This window comes from Mobula hypostoma, chromosome 24, assembly GCF_963921235.1.
Source record: "Mobula hypostoma chromosome 24, sMobHyp1.1, whole genome shotgun sequence".
NCBI classification, from domain to species: Eukaryota; Metazoa; Chordata; class Chondrichthyes; order Myliobatiformes; family Myliobatidae; genus Mobula; species Mobula hypostoma.
In genome coordinates this window covers 24,000,038-24,019,729 of record NC_086120.1, presented here as the reverse complement: position 1 = coordinate 24,019,729, position 19,692 = coordinate 24,000,038, and the positions used below count along the sequence as shown (strand labels likewise).

The 19,692-nt window shown below is 40.8% G+C and overlaps 1 protein-coding gene across 3 annotated transcripts in view; it reads right to left on the bottom strand.

The window, feature by feature from the left end:
* LOC134337437 (hippocampus abundant transcript 1 protein-like) overlaps positions 1–19,692 on the bottom strand; it is a 74,213-nt gene that overhangs the window by 8,224 nt on the left and 46,297 nt on the right. For all 3 annotated transcript variants that reach the window (XM_063032440.1, XM_063032442.1, XM_063032441.1), the window contains exons 6-11: positions 16,816–17,034; positions 15,104–15,217; positions 12,343–12,414; positions 12,028–12,140; positions 2,341–2,438; positions 657–823 (exon numbers count right to left, since the gene is read on the bottom strand). In XM_063032440.1, coding sequence (XP_062888510.1) covers positions 657–823; positions 2,341–2,438; positions 12,028–12,140; positions 12,343–12,414; positions 15,104–15,217; positions 16,816–17,034 — 783 coding nt within the window. The remainder of the gene's footprint in view (positions 1–656; positions 824–2,340; positions 2,439–12,027; positions 12,141–12,342; positions 12,415–15,103; positions 15,218–16,815; positions 17,035–19,692) is intronic.

The following is a 19,692-nucleotide window of genomic DNA, read 5'->3' as shown; positions in this document are numbered from 1 at the left end:
CAAGTCTGTCAAAAGTGACTCAACTCATTTAATAATGATGAAGCAGGAAGATACGCAAGTTTTTAGAGCATTTATACTTCTGTGAATACATTAGATTGAGTGTATTCAAACACTTCAACAATTACTCTCTCCAAAAATAAAATACTGCAGATGCTGGAAACATTGAATAGGTTAGGATGCATTTGCAGGGAAAGAGAAACATCTTCAAGTAGATGATCCTTCTAAACAAACATCAACCCGAAATGCTAACTTTGTTTCTCTCTACATAGATGCTGCTCAACTGAGGATTTCTAATATTTCCTTTTTTTTCATACCACTGCTTTTAAATACTTTTTTTTAAAACTACAAGGCCCAGAATATTTAATTAGTTTTCCTTTTCCTTTATTTTTGCTGCAATTCTGGTACACACCCTTGCATATATGCAATGGTTTGATACACTTTCTGAAGCAAAGCTCTCAAGGGACAGACAGAATATACAAGCTGAGGCTTAAATAGTGTTCTATAAAGTGTAATTTGGTTTATATACCCTACAACTACTTGTAAAGGTAAAAGTCCCATGCAGCCTTCTTTTTAAAGAAAACATTACAGGCTGAATATAGTTCAGGCCTTCCTTGACAGATCTGACAGATGTGCATAGACAAGGAAACTTTTTTTACCTCATCAGTGGGATTCTGCATGTTCCCTTTTGGAACTTTACCAGGGTTATCAACATCTTCCATTTCATTTAGTTCCACGTGGAAAAGGTAGAATACAAATCCATACAGTGCTGGACCAAGACCATTACAAAGCCCACGAATTCCTGTAATCATTCCTTGTACAACTCCTGCAGAAACAGGGAAAGATCAACTCAAATATATAACAATTAAAAACTTCGTATTAGAGCCATTGTTTTCTAATGAAGGAATGAAAATTTACTTACTGAAATTGCACCCAGTAATCTTAGAATTGTTCTAGCAATTGTCAAAATAATAACTGCGCCCCACGTTCCTTTCAATAGATGTTGTCTGATCTGCTGAGTTCCTCCAGCAGTTTGTGTGTTATGCTCATGCCCGTGATACATACTAACACAAGAACAATACAGGCTACTTAACTTCTCTAGCATGTTTTCTTATGACCTCCAGAGGCACAGCATCAATTACTGTTTGTAGAACACATCTATATTTCTCCTGCCCATTCACTTGTGCACATTTCCCCTAATTGTATACTTAAACTTAGATTATGCTTTCTCAATCCTGGTATTCCCACCCCACCAGTTCAAATCATTCAATGGTGAGAATAGTCTCCTTCCTTCATTTCCTACAGAAACACTGGAACTTCCCTGTGGATATTTTCTATAAATGGTAGTAACACTGCACTACCATATCCATTGACCATGTATCTAAGTAAGGTGTTAACAGGTTGATTGGCTATAAAAGGCAACACAGCTAATTGGAGATTACAGATAAGAGTGATTGGAGACAGAAGCTTTGTTTGTGTGTACTTTCCATTGACTCTATTGTATTTTTTTGTTCTACTGTGAATGCCTACAAGAAAATGAATCTCAAGGTACTATATGGTGACATATAGATACACATAATACATTTTCTTTGAACTTTGAAGCCAGAGTGATTTCTTCCATCCTTGCTTGCCTACAACTTACTGCCAACGCAATCAGCCTCATGTACCGCCAACGCAATCAGCCTCATGTACCGCCAACGCAATCAGCCTCATGTACTGCCAACGCAATCAGCCTCATGTACCGTCAACGCAATCAGCCTCATGTACCGCCAACGCAATCAGCCTCATGTACCGCCAACGCAATCAGCCTCATGTACTGCCAACGCAATCAGCCTCATGTACTGCCAACGCAATCAGCCTCATGTACCGTCAACGCAATCAGCCTCATGTACTGCCAACGCAATCAGCCTCATGTACTGCCAACGCAATCAGCCTCATGTACTGCCAACGCAATCAGCTTCATGTACTGCCAACGCAATCAGCCTCATGTACTGCCAACGCAATCAGCCTCATGTACTGCCAACGCAATCAGCCTCATGTACTGCCAACGCAATCAGCCTCATGTACTGCCAACGCAATCAGCCTCATGTACTGCCATCCAACTACACAGCATTCACCAGGTTCCTCAGGCTTATGGATTCATTACAGGGCCTTAAACAATTAAAAAACAGAGCAAATAAAAAAAAAGACTTTTCACATTCACCTGATCGGAATATGGGCAATCAAGGAACAAAGAATGGCATATTTGCTTGCTGGCAATGTTTAATTACATCAAGTTCAGGAAGTTTTAAAAATAGTTAGCTGTAGACAGGGTGCAGTTTGGAGACGATGGAAAATTCCTACCTTGCTGATCTGGGTCAGCATTCCGAGAAACAAGGGCACTGACTGCCGGGAAGGTGATGCTGGACATTGCAGCCACAGCACCTGCTGCCCACATCATCCTGCAAGAACAACACAGAAGCATTTAGTGCATCAAATGGTAAACACTCGGACAACTAGCCGGTATAATTTAAGTGCCCCACTCCTTAGACAGCAAACGTGACCCATAAGTCATAGGAGCAGAATTAGGCCATTTGGCTCATCAAGTTTGCTCTACCGTTCTATCATAGCTGATTTATTTTGCTTCTCAACCCCCTTCTCCTGCCTCCCCCCCCCATCACCTTTGACAGCTTTACTAATTAAGAACCTATCAACCTCTGCTTTAAATATACCCAATGACTTGGCCTCTACAGCCATCTAATGGCAATGAATTCCACAGATGTGCCACTTTCTGGCTAAAGAAATTCCTCATCTCTCTTCTAAAGGGGTGAACTTGTATTCTGAGTTTGTGCCCTCTTGACCCAGACTCCCCAACGACAGGAAACATCCTCTCCATATCCACTCTGTCTAGGCCTTTCAACATTTAATACATTTCAATCAGATTCCTCCTCATACACTATTCCTTTAATTCACAGGATCATTCTCATGAACCTCCTCTGGACCCTCTCCAATGCCAGCACATCCTTTCTTAGACAAGGAGTCCAAAAATGCCTACAACACCCAAGTGCAGTTTGACAAATGCCTTATAAAGACCCAGTATTACATCCTTGCTTTTATATTCTAGTCCTCTTGAAATGAATGGTAACATTGCATTTGCCTTCCTTTCCACCAACACAACCTGCAAGTTAACCTTTAGGGAATCCTGCACAGGGACTCCCAAGTCCCTCAGCTTTGCCGATTTCAGAATTTGCTCCCCATTTGGAAAATACTCTGTGCCTTTACTTCTTCTCCCAAAGTGCATGACCATACACTGTATTTCATCTGCCAATTTCTTTGTTCATTCTCTTAATCTTTCCAAGTCCTTCTGCAGACCCATGGAAACAGATACAGAAGCACAAGCAGTGAATCAGCTTCAGGCACCTACACTGCAGCCTGGCAAGCAGCAACTCGGTGCCATTGCACATGAAAGAGTGAAGTGGAAAAGCAGCTGCGGGTCGACTACTGCCTTTCCTAATAACCTGTGAACCTGTGCATTCACATCAATATCCTATTGTAAGAAAAACAGGCCACGTCACGAAACCTAGTTGTACTCAAACAACTGATTTTCACACAGACGATAAAACTACCATGCTTCATTAACTACTACTCAATGTAACATGTTTAAAAACCATTTGGGTGAACACAAGTATTAAAAAAAAAGAACTTGTTCATTAATTTCGAGATTTGTAAGTTTTTAAGGAACATTCTCACTACTGTTCTCATCACTCAATACTCTGCATGCAGCAGTGAAATGTACTTAGGCAAGCTAATTGTTCTATTTACACTGTTCAGCCGGCAGTACTTCATCACTTTAATTTTGTACGGCTGGTTTGTACTAGATTAAATTTACAACCAGTCAGCTGTGATTTAAACCCAACAACTCCAAGGCTTTTTGTTGCCATAGCAAATACTAGCAAGTAGTTTTGCTCTGTTCTTTGACCTCAGGGGAAGGGAGCTAGGAGCAGGTGGTTTTGGCTGCGTGAGAAAATCAGATGTGAAAGGAAAAGGATGGGTAGCCTAGGACAGAGAAAGCAAATTGCACATTTATTATACTGCAGGCAATCAGCACACTTACAATGATACTAAGGCAAACATAGGTTTAATGTACAGATATGTAGAAAACAGAAGTTGACTATTCTGCTCTATTCCACCTTACAACACTATCATAGCTGCTCATCTATTTCAATAACCAGTTTGTTCCTTCTTCCCATATCCCTTTATTCCCCTTGATTATTAAGTGATACATCTATTGCCTTCTTCTGGTTTAAGATGGCACTACTGAAGGGGGTGACGGCTTATTGGCGGTTTTATAAGCAAGAATTACGACTAGATAGTGTATTAATAACACATTTTATGTGGAAAATTGTGGTAAACGATCAGTGTAAACAATGAAGAGGCGAGTGAAGGTCAGGCTGATCTGAGGGTTGAGGCATGTAGACTGAGTCAGAGCGAAGACGATGCATGTTCGAGATGAAATTGGAGTCAAAGATGGTGTTGGTGACAACGAAGAGAAGAAAAATTGGAGCAGAGTTGTTTCGGTGTCCGTCAACCTAAACTGGGAACGAGGTTGGATCCATCTAAGTGCTGGGCCGATTTGAAAACATCAAGTATGGGCCAGCCCAGAGCGCATCATAAGACCAAAAGACACATGAGCAGAATTAGGCTATCTGGCTCATCAAGTCTACTCTGCCATTCAATCATGGCTGATCTTTTTTTTTCCCATCTCCTCCTCAACCCCAGCTGCCAGCCTTCTCCCTGTAACCTTTGATGCCATGTCCAATCCAGAACCTATCAATTTCTGCCTTAAATACACCCAATAACCTGGCCTCCACATGTGGCAACAAATTCACCACCCTTTGGCTAAAGAAATTTCTCCACATCTGTTTTGAAAGGGCACCCCTCTGAGGCTATGCCCTCTTGTCCTAGACTCTCCCAGCATGGGAAACATCCTTTCCACATCTACTTTGTCTAGGCCTTTCAACATTCGAAAGGTGTCAATGAGAATCTCCCCTCATCCTTCTGAATTCCAGCAATTACAGACGCAGAGCCATCAAACGTTCCTCGTATGATAACCCTTTCATTCCGTTGCAATGGTGCCTGCGTCCTAATACGAGGGTCAACCCAGCCCTTGGACAATTTAAACGCTGGGATAGATGGACTGAAAAGGCAGGGTGTGGGTACTGGAGGCGAGGATCACAGCAGGTTCTGTTCCACGACATTTTACTCCACTCTCCTCAGGGCCGAGGCTGTGTCATGCTCCAGCTGCTCTAGGCTTAGAATCTACAACCTTTGCAGTGATTTGCCCCACTGTGTGATGAACTGAGACTGAGGCTATGGACCTGCTTTGGGTTTATGGATTCAATTTCATTCTGAATACTGATGCTTGCACAGTTTGAGAATAAGGGGTAGGCCATTTAGAACGGAGTTGAGGAAAAACTTTTTCACCCAGAGAGTGGTGGATATATGGAATGCTGTGCCCCAGAAGGCTGTGGAGGCCAAGTCTCTGGATGCTTTCAAGAAAGAGATGGATAGAGCTCTTAACAATAGCGGAATCAAAGGTAAAGGGGATAAGGCAGGAACTGGATACTGATTGTGGATGATCAGCCATGATCACAGTGAATGGCGGTGCTGGCTCGAAGGGCCGAATGGCCTACTCCTGCACCTATTGTCTATTGTTTGCATGATTTGCTTTTCTCTTTCTGCACATTGGTTGTTTTTTTTAAATTGGGTTCTTTCGGCTTTCTTGTTTTGTGGCTGCCTTTAAAGCAGGCAAATCTCAAGGTTGTATAATTTATACGTATTTTGATAACAACTGTACTTTGAATATACTTAATAACCTGGCCTCCACTGCCTTCTGTAATAAAGAATTCTAGAGATTTACTTCCCTCTAAGGTTCCTTCTGATTTTGGTTCTCACTAGTATAACCCAAGGCCAGGGAGTACTCAAAATCTCTAACCTTTGGGAACATCCTCCTTGTATTTATTGCCTAGTTCTGTTACAACTTTTTAGATTTCTCTCTGATCCCCTCGTTCCTCTAAATGCCAACAAATACAGGCCCAACTGATGCATTACCCCATAGCAAGAACATTCTTCCACAATTCAGGTAGCTAAAAATACAGTACAGAATTCAGTAACTATCACAATACTCCAGATCTAGTCTCACTATGTATTGCTGCAGTAAGACATCCTTACCCTGATACGTATATCTGGAATAAAAAGGACACCGAGTCACTCCACTATGCACTGCTTGCAGGGGTGAAATATGTTAATTCCAAAGGAGCAGAAAGGAAGAAATTAAAGGAATTGTACTAATGTGGAACTGGTGGCAAATATATTTAATGGTTCCTATTAACATATTTAATGGCAGCTTTAAGTCCAATTTAGGTATTTAAGAGAAACTTTTTAACCTGGAGCGGCAAGAACATGAAAATGTTTCCCCACAGCAAATAGTCAATGCAAATAGAGAAACATTTAAAATGCTAGATAAACTTCCAAGGGAGGCAGGGATTGAAATGGAGAGTGCATGTCGAAAATACTGCTAACTTAGATGTTACAACTTTGTGACATGCAGAGATCATGATGCTGTGAGCCTTCATGGTTTAGCCCAACAACAGAAAACTGACCAAGTTATCAACTAGACAAAAAAAAAACACACCTAAAAATATGGGAAACGTTAGATGCCAGTTAGGACCTTGATATATAATGACAATACAGTAAAAGTCTACTCTTTGAAATCACCTCAGAGTGGTGTGGATGTCAGTACAGAGAGTGCAACCTGTATTAGATTTAGGAGAACTCATCCAAAAAAGACAGGTGTTCCATCCCTAGCAACATTCAATTATGTTTGGTAAGTACCATGCAAAAGTATTCAGCCCCCAAACATTTGTTCACATAAGTATTACGACCAGGGATTTAGATCAACTTAACTGAGAATTTTTTTGTGAATCATATGCTCCTCCCACCCCAACAGTAGAGCCCAGAAAACAGGAAAAATTATACAGCATGAAAAACTAAAAAAATCAAAAACTGAGATGTCAGTAGTTCAAAAATATCTGTCCCCCTTTGCTCAGCGCTTAGTTGAACCATCTCTCACAGCTATTTCTGCCGGTAGTCTTTAGGATAAATCTCTATCAGCTTTGCACAACATGGAGCAAGATTTGAATCAGAATCAGAATCAGGTTTATTATCACCGGCATGTGACGTGAAATTTGTTAACTTAGCAGCAGCAGTTCAATGCAATACATAATCTAGCAGAGAAAAAAAAAACAATAAAAAATAGAACATAATAATAATAATAAACAAGTAAATTAATCACATATATTGAATAGATTAAAAAACGTGCAAAAACTGTATATTAAATAAAAAGTGAGGTAGCGTCCGAAGCTTCAACGTCCACTCAAGCTTTGCCAGGTTGGTAGGGGAGTGGGCCGGAGACAGTAATCTTGCTTGAAATGCTCAATCAGGTTAAGGTCAGGACTCTGATTGGGCCACACAAGATCATCAATTTTCTTCACTCAAAGCCACCCCATGGTTACTCTGACAGTGTGCTTTGGGCCATTGTCTTGCTGAAAGACAAACTTCCTCCCGAGTTAAAGCTTTCTGGCTGAGGTTAGCAGGTTTTTACCTAGGACCTCTGTATTTAGTAGCATTCATCTTCCCATCAATCCTGACCAGATTCCCAGTCCTTGTGCATGATATTATCTTCACCATGTTTTACAGTAGGGATGGTGTTCCTGGCTGATGCGCAGTGTTAACTTTACGCCACACATACCACTTAATGTTGAGGTCAAAGACTTCCATTTTAGTCTCATCCAACCACAAGACCTTTTTCCACATCTTTACAGTATCTACTAAGTGATAGTTTGCAAAGTTTTTATGAGCAACGATATGTTCTTTTCTGCCAGGGCTTCCTCCTTGCCACTCCTCCATAAATACCCTTTTTGTACGCAAGGCCTTAGAAATTCTGGAGCCACGAACTTCATCTCCAATTGGAGCACACTCAGAGTGACTGTTGGCATCACAGTAGTCTCTTACAATTGCCGTTCTCCTCCGGTGACTAGGTTTGGAGGGAATGCTTGACCTAGGCAGTGTGGCTTAGTTTCATTTTTCTCTTTCACAATGGACTGCACTGAGCCCTGAGGTATGTTCAGTGCCTTTGAGTTGGTCCTGTATCCTTCCCTCCTTCCCCACAATTGTGTATCTCCATTATCATTTCTCTGACTCATCTTGAATGCTCATTTCTCTTCATTCTGGTTAGAATTTTTGAAAATCTACCATTCTTTTGGTCCTTACAGAAAGGGGGCATTTATTCAGGTGATCCTCCAAAGTTCTACATCAATAATAGTGACCATAATTCTATCTCCTTTACAATAGCATTGGAGAGAGATAGGAACAGACAAGTTAGGAAAGCGTTTAATTGGAGTAAGGGGAATTATGAAGCTATCAGGCAGGAACTTGGAAGCTTAAATTGGGAACAGATGTTCTCAAGGAAAGGTACGGAAGAAATGTGGCAAATGTTCAGAAGATATTTGTGTGGAGTTCTGCATAGGTATGTTCCAATGACACAGGGAAGTTATGGTAGGGTACAGGAACCGTGGTGTACAAAGGCTGTAGTAAACCTAGTCAAGAAGAAAAGAAAAGCTTACGAAAGGTTCAGAGAGCTAGGTAATGTTAGAGATCTAGAAGATTATAAGGCTAACAGGAAGGAGCTTAAGAAGGAAATTAGGAGAGCCAGAAGGGGCCATGAGAAGGCCTTGGTGGACAGGATTAAGGAAAACCCTACATTCTACAAGTATGTGAAGAGCAAGAGGATAAGATGTGAAAGAATAGAACCTATCAAGTGTGACAGTGGAAAAGTGTGTATGGAACCAGAGCAGATAGCAGAGGTACTTAATGAATACTTTACTCAGTATTCACTATGGCAAAGGATCTTGGTGATTGTAGTGATGACTTGCAGCGGACTGAAAAGCTTGAGCATGTAGATATTAAGAAAGAGGATGTACTGGAGCTTTTGGAAAGCATCAAGACGGATAAGTTGCCGGGACCGGATGAGATGTACCCCAGGCTACTGTGGGAGGCGAGGAAGGAGATTGCTGAGCCCCGGGCAATGATCTTTCCATTATCAATGGGGACGGGAGAGGTTCCGGAGGATCGGAGGGTTGCGGATGTTGTTCCCTTATTCAAGAAAGGGAGTAGAGATAGCCCAGGAAATTATAGACCAGTGAGTCTTACTTCAGTGGTTGGTAAGCTGATGGAGAAGATCCTGAGAGGCAGGATTTATGAACATTTGGAGAGGTATAATATGATTAGGAATAGTCAGCATGGCTTTGTCAAGGGCAGGTCGTGCCTTATGAACCTGATTGAATTTTTTGAGGATGTGACTAAACACATTGATGAAGGAAGAGCAGTAGATGTAGTGTATATGGATTTCAGCAAGGCATTTGATAAGATACCCCATGCAAGGCTTACTGAGAAAGTAAGGAGGTATGGGATCCAAGAGGACATTGCTTTGTGGATCCAGAACTGGCTTGCCCACAGAAGGCAAAGAGTAGTTGTAGACAGGTCATATTCTGCTTGGAGGCCGGTGACCAGTGGTGTGCCTCAGGGATCTGTTCTGGGACCCTTACTCTTCGTGATCTTTATAAATGACCTGGATGAGGAAGTGGAGGGATGGTTAGTAAGTTTGCTGATGACACAAGGTTGGGGGTGTTGTGGATAGTGTGGAGGGCTGTCAGAGGTTACAGCGGGACATTGATAGGATGCAAAACTGGGCTGAGAAGTGGCAGATGGAGTTCAACCCAGATAAGTGTGAAGTGGTTCATTTTGGTAGGTCAAATATGATGGCAGAATATAGTATTAATGGTAAAACTCTTGGCAGTGTGGAGGATCAGAAGGATCTTGGGGTCCAAGTCCATAGGACGCTCAAAGCGGCTGCGCAGATTGACTCTGTGGTTAAGAAGGCATACAGGGTATTGGCCTTCAATCGTGGAATTGAATTTAGGAGCCAAGAGGTAATGTTGGAGCTTTACAGGACCCTGGTCAGACCCCACTTGGAGTATTGTGCTCAGTTCTGGTTGCCTCACAACAGGAAGGATGTGGAAACCATAGAAATGCTGCAAAGGAGAATTACAAGGATGTTGCCTGGATTGGGGAGCATGCCTTATGAAAACAAGTTGAGTGATCTCAGCCTTTTCTCTCTTAAGCAACGGAGGATGAAAGATGACCTGATACAGGTACACAAGATGATGAGAGGCATTGATCGTGTGGATAGTTAGAGGCTTTTTCCCCAGAGCTGAAATGGCTGCCACAAGAGGGCACAGGTTTAAGGTGCTTGGGAGTAAGTAGAGGAGATGTCAAGGGTTAAGTTGTTATTTTTTTTAAAAATGCAGAGAGTGGTGAGTGCGTGGAATGGGCTACCAGCAATGGTGGTGGAGGCGGATAGGATAGGGTCTTTTAAGAGACTTTTGGATAGTTACATGGAGCTTAGAAAAATAGAGGGCTATGGGTAACCCTAGTAATTTCTAAGGTAGGGACATGTTCGGCACAACTTTGTGGGCCGACGGGCCTGTATCGTGCTGTAGGGTTTTCTGTTTCTATAAACTGGGTGCTTTGGAAAAGCACGTGAGGAAAGTTAGCGTAATTACAAAGGGGAGAAATACTTTTTCAGCCTCACAATTTATTTTAATTTTTCATAAATGGTTACCAGGTTTTGGAATTTTTCCTTTGAATTGACATGAGGTAAAATGTTTTATAGATAAAAAAAATCCTACTTCAATAAATTTGAAATTTAGCAAGTGGGACGGTAAAATGCGAAAATGGTTCTGAGGGCCTGAATACTTTTTCAAGGCACTAAATAATTATTCTTATTTTACCTGCTGATCTCATTGCCAGCCAATGATAGAACACAGATGAGCTTATTGAATGCTGTTAGTGACTTGCCGTGCAAATTAAAGTGAAGAAACCACAATTGATTAGCAAGATACTACAAGTTTAGAAGTGTTATAAACCACTTCGTCTGGTAGCAGTTGCCTTTAGCTTGTTTTTGCTCTTCTGGGTTTAGCATTGCTCTTCAAGATGATCTTGCTATCGTATACAACAATCAACATATTCAGTGCTACTATTAAGAGCTTTTAAAACACTTATCATGCCATCATTTGATCTCTTAATTCCCCTATTGCACCCCTACCTTGACTCAAAGTGCAGAAACCTGTGCCTATGTTTGTATTATTTCCGACAAGCTTACTTTTCACCTTCTGGAAACTCATGTTTCTGGGAATAACTTCATCTTAAATTGCACCAAATCCCTGCTGATCATCACAGTGCTTGCTGATCGGCTCTGCACACAGAAGCAATGCTTCAGTGTAAATTTCTCATCCCTTACATATCCCCGTGACCTACTTTGAGCTCTGCAACATTCTTAAATCATGGCCAGCTCACTTCTTTAACCATGATCAAGTTTAATTGATCCATTGGAAGATGGACAATTCCTTCAGCCACTGGTGCCGCAAGATCAGAAAACCCTTCCCTAAGCGTCTATCATTGAGGTGGTCCTTAAAGCCTAGTTCTTAAGCCAACCTTTGTGGCCGAATATTGATTAAATGCACTCTGGAACCATTTAGGTACTTTAAATCTTTTTTTTTGGTAAAACAAGGAAATTACAAATGAAATAATCATACATTACTCTTCCATGAATAAACACCTGCATCTGATATTACTCCAGTAAATACAACACTTCAGGTTATTTAGTTTATCAAGACTATCAGCCATTGATGAGCCATCCCATTGCTACTCTTTCCTGAGTTACTATCTCCTCTACAGCATCTCTTTTACTGGATCCAAGAATTTTATACTAAAATACTGTATATTATATACAGTACATCTTACATGCCTATTTTCTATGAAGATTGCAGAAACAAAACTGATCACTTTTTTAAAAAAACAGTGCAGCTCACACAAACTACTTTGTAATAAAGAGTATATTGATCAATACCTCAGATGACACAGAAAACTTACCAGGGCTGGGACCCAAAGCCATACCATGCCAGCTGGAGAATTTGGAAGCCAAGGCCCAGGAGAATAGTGTTCTTATGCCCTATTGACCTCATAAGGACACCTAGCACCACAGTCTGCAAATAAAATACAAGAAAAATGAACATTTGTGCAATAAAAATACAAACATCAGAATGATGGGAAAACAAATCAACTTCAGTATAATTCCATTTCCTTCAGCGTTATCTCATTCAATAATGGACTCAAACATTAAATTAAATGGATCACAGTAAACATAATGCATTTAAAATACAACTTTCACAAGCAGCAAATACTTACTTGAGCTAAAATGGAAAGGATTCCCACAACTGCAATAAAAGCAGCTACAGTTTCTGAGGAAAATCCAATTACCTAGAGAACAGAAAAGCACAATAAATAGAACAAGAAACATAGCTTCCATGTACTTACAGCATAAAAAATGACCATCAGACTGATGTTTGTATTCTGCACAAACCCCTTGCCACCATTCCAGCTCCAGAAGAGAAAAGGTTGTTTAAGTGTATATCTATATCTCCTTAGTGTGTGGGCACGTGGCCAAGTGGTTAAAGCATTGGACTAGCGACCTGAAGGTCGTGAGTTCGAGCCCCAGCCGAGGGAATGTGTTGTGTCCTTCAGCAAGGCACTTAATCACACATTGCTCTGCGACGACACTGGTGCCAAGCTGCATGGGTCCTAATGCCCTTCCCTTGGACAACATTGGTGTCATGGAGAGGGGAGACTTGCAGCATGGGCAACTGCTGGTCTTCCATACAACCTTGCCCAGGCCTACGCCCTGGAGACTGACTTTCCAGGCGCAAATCCATGGTCTTGCAAGACTAACGGATGCCTTTACTTTACATCTCCTTAAATGCCTACTCACTGCCCAGATCACCCAGTCCATATGACTACAAGTTCTACATTTTAACCAATCTCCTGCAAACAAGACTCCTTCAGTAAAAATTAAACGAAATACTGAAGAGATAAACAAAGGCTGAAGCAGTGGATATTTTGAAGCCCAACAATGCACATGACACTTACCATTTACTATCTTGTTTTTAAATAGCTCCAACGTGGGGTCCATGGACCCCTCGGTTAATGGCAGGGGTCCATGGCACAAAAAGGTTGGGAACCCCTGATCTAGACATTGTTTTCTCCTCTGTTCCCAGTAGTCCTGTCTTATACTAAAAAATCAGCCTTCCTCCGATTTAGAGTCCTCTCTCAAGGGCAACCTTAACTTTTCCCATGACTACCTTTAAGCTTACTATTGTTTCCAATGGGTTCTTCAACAGACAATTCTATCACTTGTGTATGCATGTTCCCTAACATAAGGTCTACCACTGCCCAATGCCTACTTCTTTTAAAACAATATTGATGCATTTCTTAATACAAGATGGACTCTTGACCTCAGTCTACCTATCATGGCCTTGCACATTGTTTGCACTTGTTCTGTAACACTACAGTCCTCATTCTGTTATTGCATCTCTCTTGATGTATCAATGTCACAAAATAATCTGTATTGATTGGTGCAAAACAAAGTTTTATCACATCAGTAAATGTAACAATAATAAACAAATTTAAAAATTCCACCCTTTCCAAGCCCCATGCATTAAAGCCACTAAACTCACTACTGGGAAAGTTATCCTATTATTAAAACTCTTTTGCCCTTCTGAAATTTACTTGCATATCAGCTCCAATTCCATCTGACTACTGGGAAGCCTTAAAGTGCTCATCCCTTCCTTATTCCCAAGTTTTTACCATATTGTGACACTGACACATCTTTTCTGGTATGTCCCATTAGTACTACTGTAATGCTTTATTTCTTTTTAAGTCACTAAAATCCTTCGTGTAAAAGGGAACTTCTGGAAGACTTTCATAATTTCAGTAGATATTAAATCATTTCATAAAATACATTTTCCAAAGACAGCTGCTAAAATGCCAGTCAGCAAATGTCTAAAAGCCTTGGTGGGATCTTTGATCAATCTGTTTTTGCTGAGGCTAGAAAGCCAGGTGGAATTAGGAAAGCAGGTTGCTATTCTCCATCAGAGACATTAGCTAAACAGATGAAGTCTCATCAAAAAGGTGCTAATCCATCATTCCATCAGTAATCAAAATTGAAAATTCAGCCTATTTTTGAAGCTCAAAGTTAGATCTTTATCCTCAAAGCTTTCAACTCAGATGATGCTAATAGCCTCTGTGCTAAGCCATGCAATTAAAAAGACCATCAGCAGCTACACTGACTGGAAACTGCTTGCGCACCAGTGATAAAAGCAGTATAATGTCCAATACAAATTGAAACTGATAGATGATTTTGCAAAACAATTATCTAGTATTGATTACAGCCCATTTTGGAAACATTACTTCAAATTCATTGCACCCAGTTCACTCATTTGTGTTCTGAAGATCAACCAATTGAAACACTAACTCTGCTTCTATGGTTAATGGTGATTACTTCCAGTATTTTCTATTTTTATCTCTACATTCCTGTTAATGCATTTTGAAAAAGGTGGTTTTACCATTTCTAGCAATGACTCACAAGTTAGCAAATTGGCAGCAAATCATATCAAAAGTGTTATCAATATCAATGTTTTTAAATACATGGCTACATAGTTAATTCCACCAGAGCTCTAACATTGACAGCATTCCAGTTGGTTACTGGAATAATATCAATATCCGATAAATTAAATTGTGACCAAAACCCATTTCAAGTGTCTGGATGAAACACCGTGCATTAAAACAAAAGGTTCATGTGTCATACTGTCCTACAAACCAAGGAAGCAATCTCATTTCTCTGTTACTGAGTGGGTGTATCAATTTCAACCACATCATCTGTGAAAAAGATGGTGATTGCATATCAAGTCTGCTGTATTACCTTCAGAGGGGAAAACAGATGGGCAACAGCAAGAACAGAAGCTGGTTTGTATAGTATTATCCTGGCAAATGGGACATCTATGCTACAGAATTAGTGAGATGAAGGGGGGAGTGAAAAAAATAAAATGAATAATTGGTGCACAAATCCACAGTTACAAATCTTAGAGCTTTAAACTTTATTGGACTACTTTACCTGTCTGAGATAAAGAAAGAAGCTGGAATACTGGCCTGCTTCAGGCAGGTACGATAGAAATACTGTAATACAGATTAGCAGGACAGTTGAATCCTGACCCACTTTCTTCAGAGACTAGAACAAAATGAGAAGAAATACAACTCAGTGAAAGTGACAAACTGAGCCAAAGGACCCCGTCCTACTCCACATGAATTTCAAAATTACTGGGGGTAGGATTACAAATATCAACAGCACTCAGAATAAATCAGCACATTGTACACTTCTTTCCTGTTTCCAATCTTCACTCCCGAAGACATGTACTTGTCAAAAATCACTTAAACAAGACTCAGCTGAGTTCAAGTGCTTGAGTATCACCCACTTAAGAACAACATAGCACTTTCCCTTTTTGGTGTCAAGAGAACACACAAGCACTCAATAGCAAATGAATTAATTGATTTTTTTTGCATTGGTAATGAAGATGAGAACACCTGAAAGCATTTTAAAGAGGTAACAAATTGGACACATTCTCAGATTCAGTTGCTGAAGATGGCAGACAAAAAAGGGAAGGTAAGAACAAGAGAAAATCTGCAGATGCTGGAAATCCGAGCAACACACACACACACACACAATGCTGGAGGAACTCAGCAGGCCAGGCAGCATCTATGGAAAAAAAGTACAGTCAACGTTTCGGGCCGAGACCCTTCAGCAGGACTGGAGAAAAAAAGCTGAGGAGTAGATTTAAAAGGTTGGGGAGGGGGGGTAGAGAAACATCAGGTGATAGGTGAAACCTGGAGGGGAGAGGGATGAAGTAAAGAGCTGGGAAGTTGATTGGTGCTAGAGATAGAAGGCCAGGGAAGAAAGAAAAAGGGGGGAGGAGAACCAGAGGGAGGCAATGGACGGGCAAAGAGATAAGGTGAGAGAGGGAAAGTGATGGGAAATGGACAGGGGTGGGTCGGTGGGGGCCATTACCAGAATTTTGAAAAATTGATGTTCATGCCATCAGGTTGAAGAATACCCAAACGGAATACAAGCTGTTGCTCCTCCAACCTAAGTGTGACTTCATAACGACAGTGAAAGAGATCATGGATGGACATATCGGAATGGAAATGGGGAGCGGAATTAAAAGAGGTGGCCGCTTGTTATGGCGGATGGAGGAAAGATGCTCGGTGAAGTGGTCTTCCAATCTACGTTGAGTGTCACCAATATACAGAAGGCCACACTGGAAGTACCGAACACAGGAAATGACCCCAACACATTCACAGGTGAAGTGTCGCCTCACCTGGAAGGACTGTTTAGGGCCCTGAATGGTAGTGAGAGAGGAGGTGTAGAAGCAGGTGTAGCACTATTCCACCTACAAGGTCCTTGAAAAGATCAAGGGTGTGTGAGGTGTCACAGATGTCACCAATTTCCCCGGGATCAATACAGTATGATTATGACTATGACTATGAAGGCACTGAACTAGGGGGGAATAAAGTCGAGGTATGATGATATGAGTTCAATGGCGCAGGAACAAGCTGAAACAATGGGTCTACCTAGACAAGCAGGTTTGTGGATCTTGGGTAGGAGGTAGAAACAGAAGGTGCGAGATGTGGGAATTATGAAGTTGGTGGCGGTGGTTGGGAGATCCCCAGAGTCAATAAGGTTAGTGGTGGTGTGGAAGACAATAGCAGAGTGTTCCTTAGTGGGGTCCTGTTTGAGGGGCAAGTAAGAGGTGAAAGGATTCAGATACTTACTGCAAAAGGATCTGCTTGCTCCCATGAAATTGGCGCACCCCAAGAAGCAGGTCTCATCTTCTCTGGTAAAGATTCTGGCACGGCCACAAGAATAAAGCAGATGTCCAGCAAGGCAATGGCAGTGGCAAGAACTACCACTAAGTTATCTCCATATGCCCTGGACAAATATGCTCCAATAGCTGGGCTGGTCACAAGACTAGCTGCAAATGTTGCAGATACCTGCAATAGGGAGAACAAAAGGTTTGAGTCTACTTTACATATTTAAAAAAAAAAATCACAGGAGAAAGATATTCATTGCCTCATCTCTGGTCTACTATTCAGTAATCACAACACTTTAAAAACACCGATTATGTATGTCCTAAATTTTTTTTCCACAAAATAATCCTTCATTTCAGGGGTGAACTTTAATGCTAAAGGTGCAAAAACCTTAATCTCTGCCTTAACTAGCCAACCTATGTTTTGAAGGCTTACTCCTAGCTCTAGACAACTCATTAAAGGAGACATCATCCCTGCACTTATCTTAACAAGCCCCATCAGAATTTTCCTCACTGAACTTATCTTTCATCTTTCCAACCTCTAGAGAGATACGCCAAGTGTGATGGATATTCATTGTCCAGGGCCCAGATCCTTTTTGCCAATCTCAGCTCTCTAACTCAGTAGCAAACACTACCAGGGATTGAGTTGTTTTGGAATAATTTAAACTCCCAACCAATATTCCTTGGCCATCTTGTTGTAAACAAGAACCAGAGTCCAGTTGTTAATGTAAATTGCGAATTATTATTCTGAAGTCAAAGGATAGTTTTGCAAATAATCAGTACTGTCTATAGAGCACAGACTGCTGGCCCACAGCATGGGGCTCGCTGCTCAAGAGTTGAAACCCATGTTAACTGGGCATGCATCACATCAGGCAACACTAGTAAGATATTTAGTTCAAGGAAGTATCAGACTGGTCTGCCAGCTATCACTTAGCACATCAAATAGCTGAACTATCAATAGTTGGGAAATTTGTGTATTCATAAAGTCAAGCCACGCAGCATTAATTTTGCTATCTCTATCACAGAAACTTTTAGACCATTGATGTGAATTTCCCAGCTAAGGTATTTGAAAAACAGATATCATATGTGAAGTCACCAAGCAGCAAAACCAGAATAAATGTTACATGGCAGTGGGGCTTGTTGGGAATGACAAGAAGAATGGTGGAGTGACTAGAATCCATTCCTTCACCTTCGATTTCTGTGATGGACGACTCATTCATCTGCAACTCTTGGGTATGTCTTTAAGCTTACAAGAATCTTACCTGTGTTTTAGAAATAGTTTGTAATTTTGAAACCATATACAAGATAGAAATCCTGAGTTTTAAGTGCATTTTAAGAATTTTATCTAAATTTAAACATGTATCATTAAAAATAAATGAACTGTGTTCGTAAATTAACTATTTTGTTAGCTGGAGGCATCTCCTCTGTAGTAGGGAGGGGTGGGTGGCGGCGGCGGGGGGGGGGGCGCGGGTTTGACCCAGTACTCAAAGAGTGGGCATTGGCATCCAAACTCACCGTGGAGGATAAACGGGGAAGAGATCTAGCTTTTGCAGATTAGTTGGCTAACCTCTCTTTATGAGGGTATGCACAACTATCTAAAATTGGATAGGGCTTAAGTACTTCATTTGTGTTCTGGACTTGGCAGACAGCAAACCCATTACCATCACATCAGCTACTCAATATACTCTCCTCTGACACCAGCCTCCACCCCAGAAGATCAATCCAATGAATCTTTGTTACACTCCTATAGAAGGTACATCTTTCTTTAGGTAGGAAAACCTATAAAGAATATTGCAGAATAAGTGCAGTAGGGCCTTATATGCTGGCGGTCTTTACAGTACTCAAATCTTCTTTCAATAAATAGGCTTTAATAACTACTATATGTACAATAAAATATTCAGACATTCCGGTCTTTTTCAATTGCTCATTTAAAACACTCCACCTTCTTATTTCTCTTCTAAGCATGTCCTCATTTTTCTACCTTGTATTCTACCCGTTATGACCTTGCCCATTACAGAATCTCACTGCACTTTTGTTAATCCTAACAGTTAAACAATTTTATAAGCAAATTTTACACTAGATGCTCTGGTCTCACTAAATAACATTTACTCCTCATTAATAATCAAAACTGAAGACTTCAAATGCTAGAATAAAAGGGAAAATTTTGAAATCACTGACTAAAAATAAGAGGAAAGCTGAATTAGATCACCTTGTTGACGGATGACCATTTCTACAAATATGTACAGTTCTGACAAAGGATAACTTAACCACTCCAAATTACACTCAATAAATAATACTTCCAATTGTATAATAGTGAATTATATTGATGTTGTTTCCATCAGTCTGCAAAATTACTCCATAAAACAGCGAGAAGGCTTGCTGATTAATGGAAGATTGCCATCTAGGGCATTGGGAAGAACTTCCTACTCTCCAAGTAACGCCATGCCAGAGAATTAGGACGGGGATGGAACTAAGTTTTAATGTCTTGAGTATGGCACATGCAAGAACCCTATGAAAACTTGGTCAACATAACATTCTATGTTGTGGGCAGTTAGCTAGTTTTGACAGTATCAATGGAGATATAAACTACATTGCAGAGGCCAGTAGCCAGATCATTTGTCTTATCATTGACGAAAGATCAAGGGAAAGGCCAGGAGAAACCTTTTTACTTAGTTGTCAGGATCTGAAAAGTTGTGTTAACATCTCAAAATATTTTTAACTGGGTTATGTAAGCAAGAGAAAGATTACGAAAAGGAATTAAATAGCCCCTTTACACAAAGACAAGACAAAGACATAAGGGGCTGAATGAGCTACTGTGCTACAAGCTTCAGGATTCTATGAA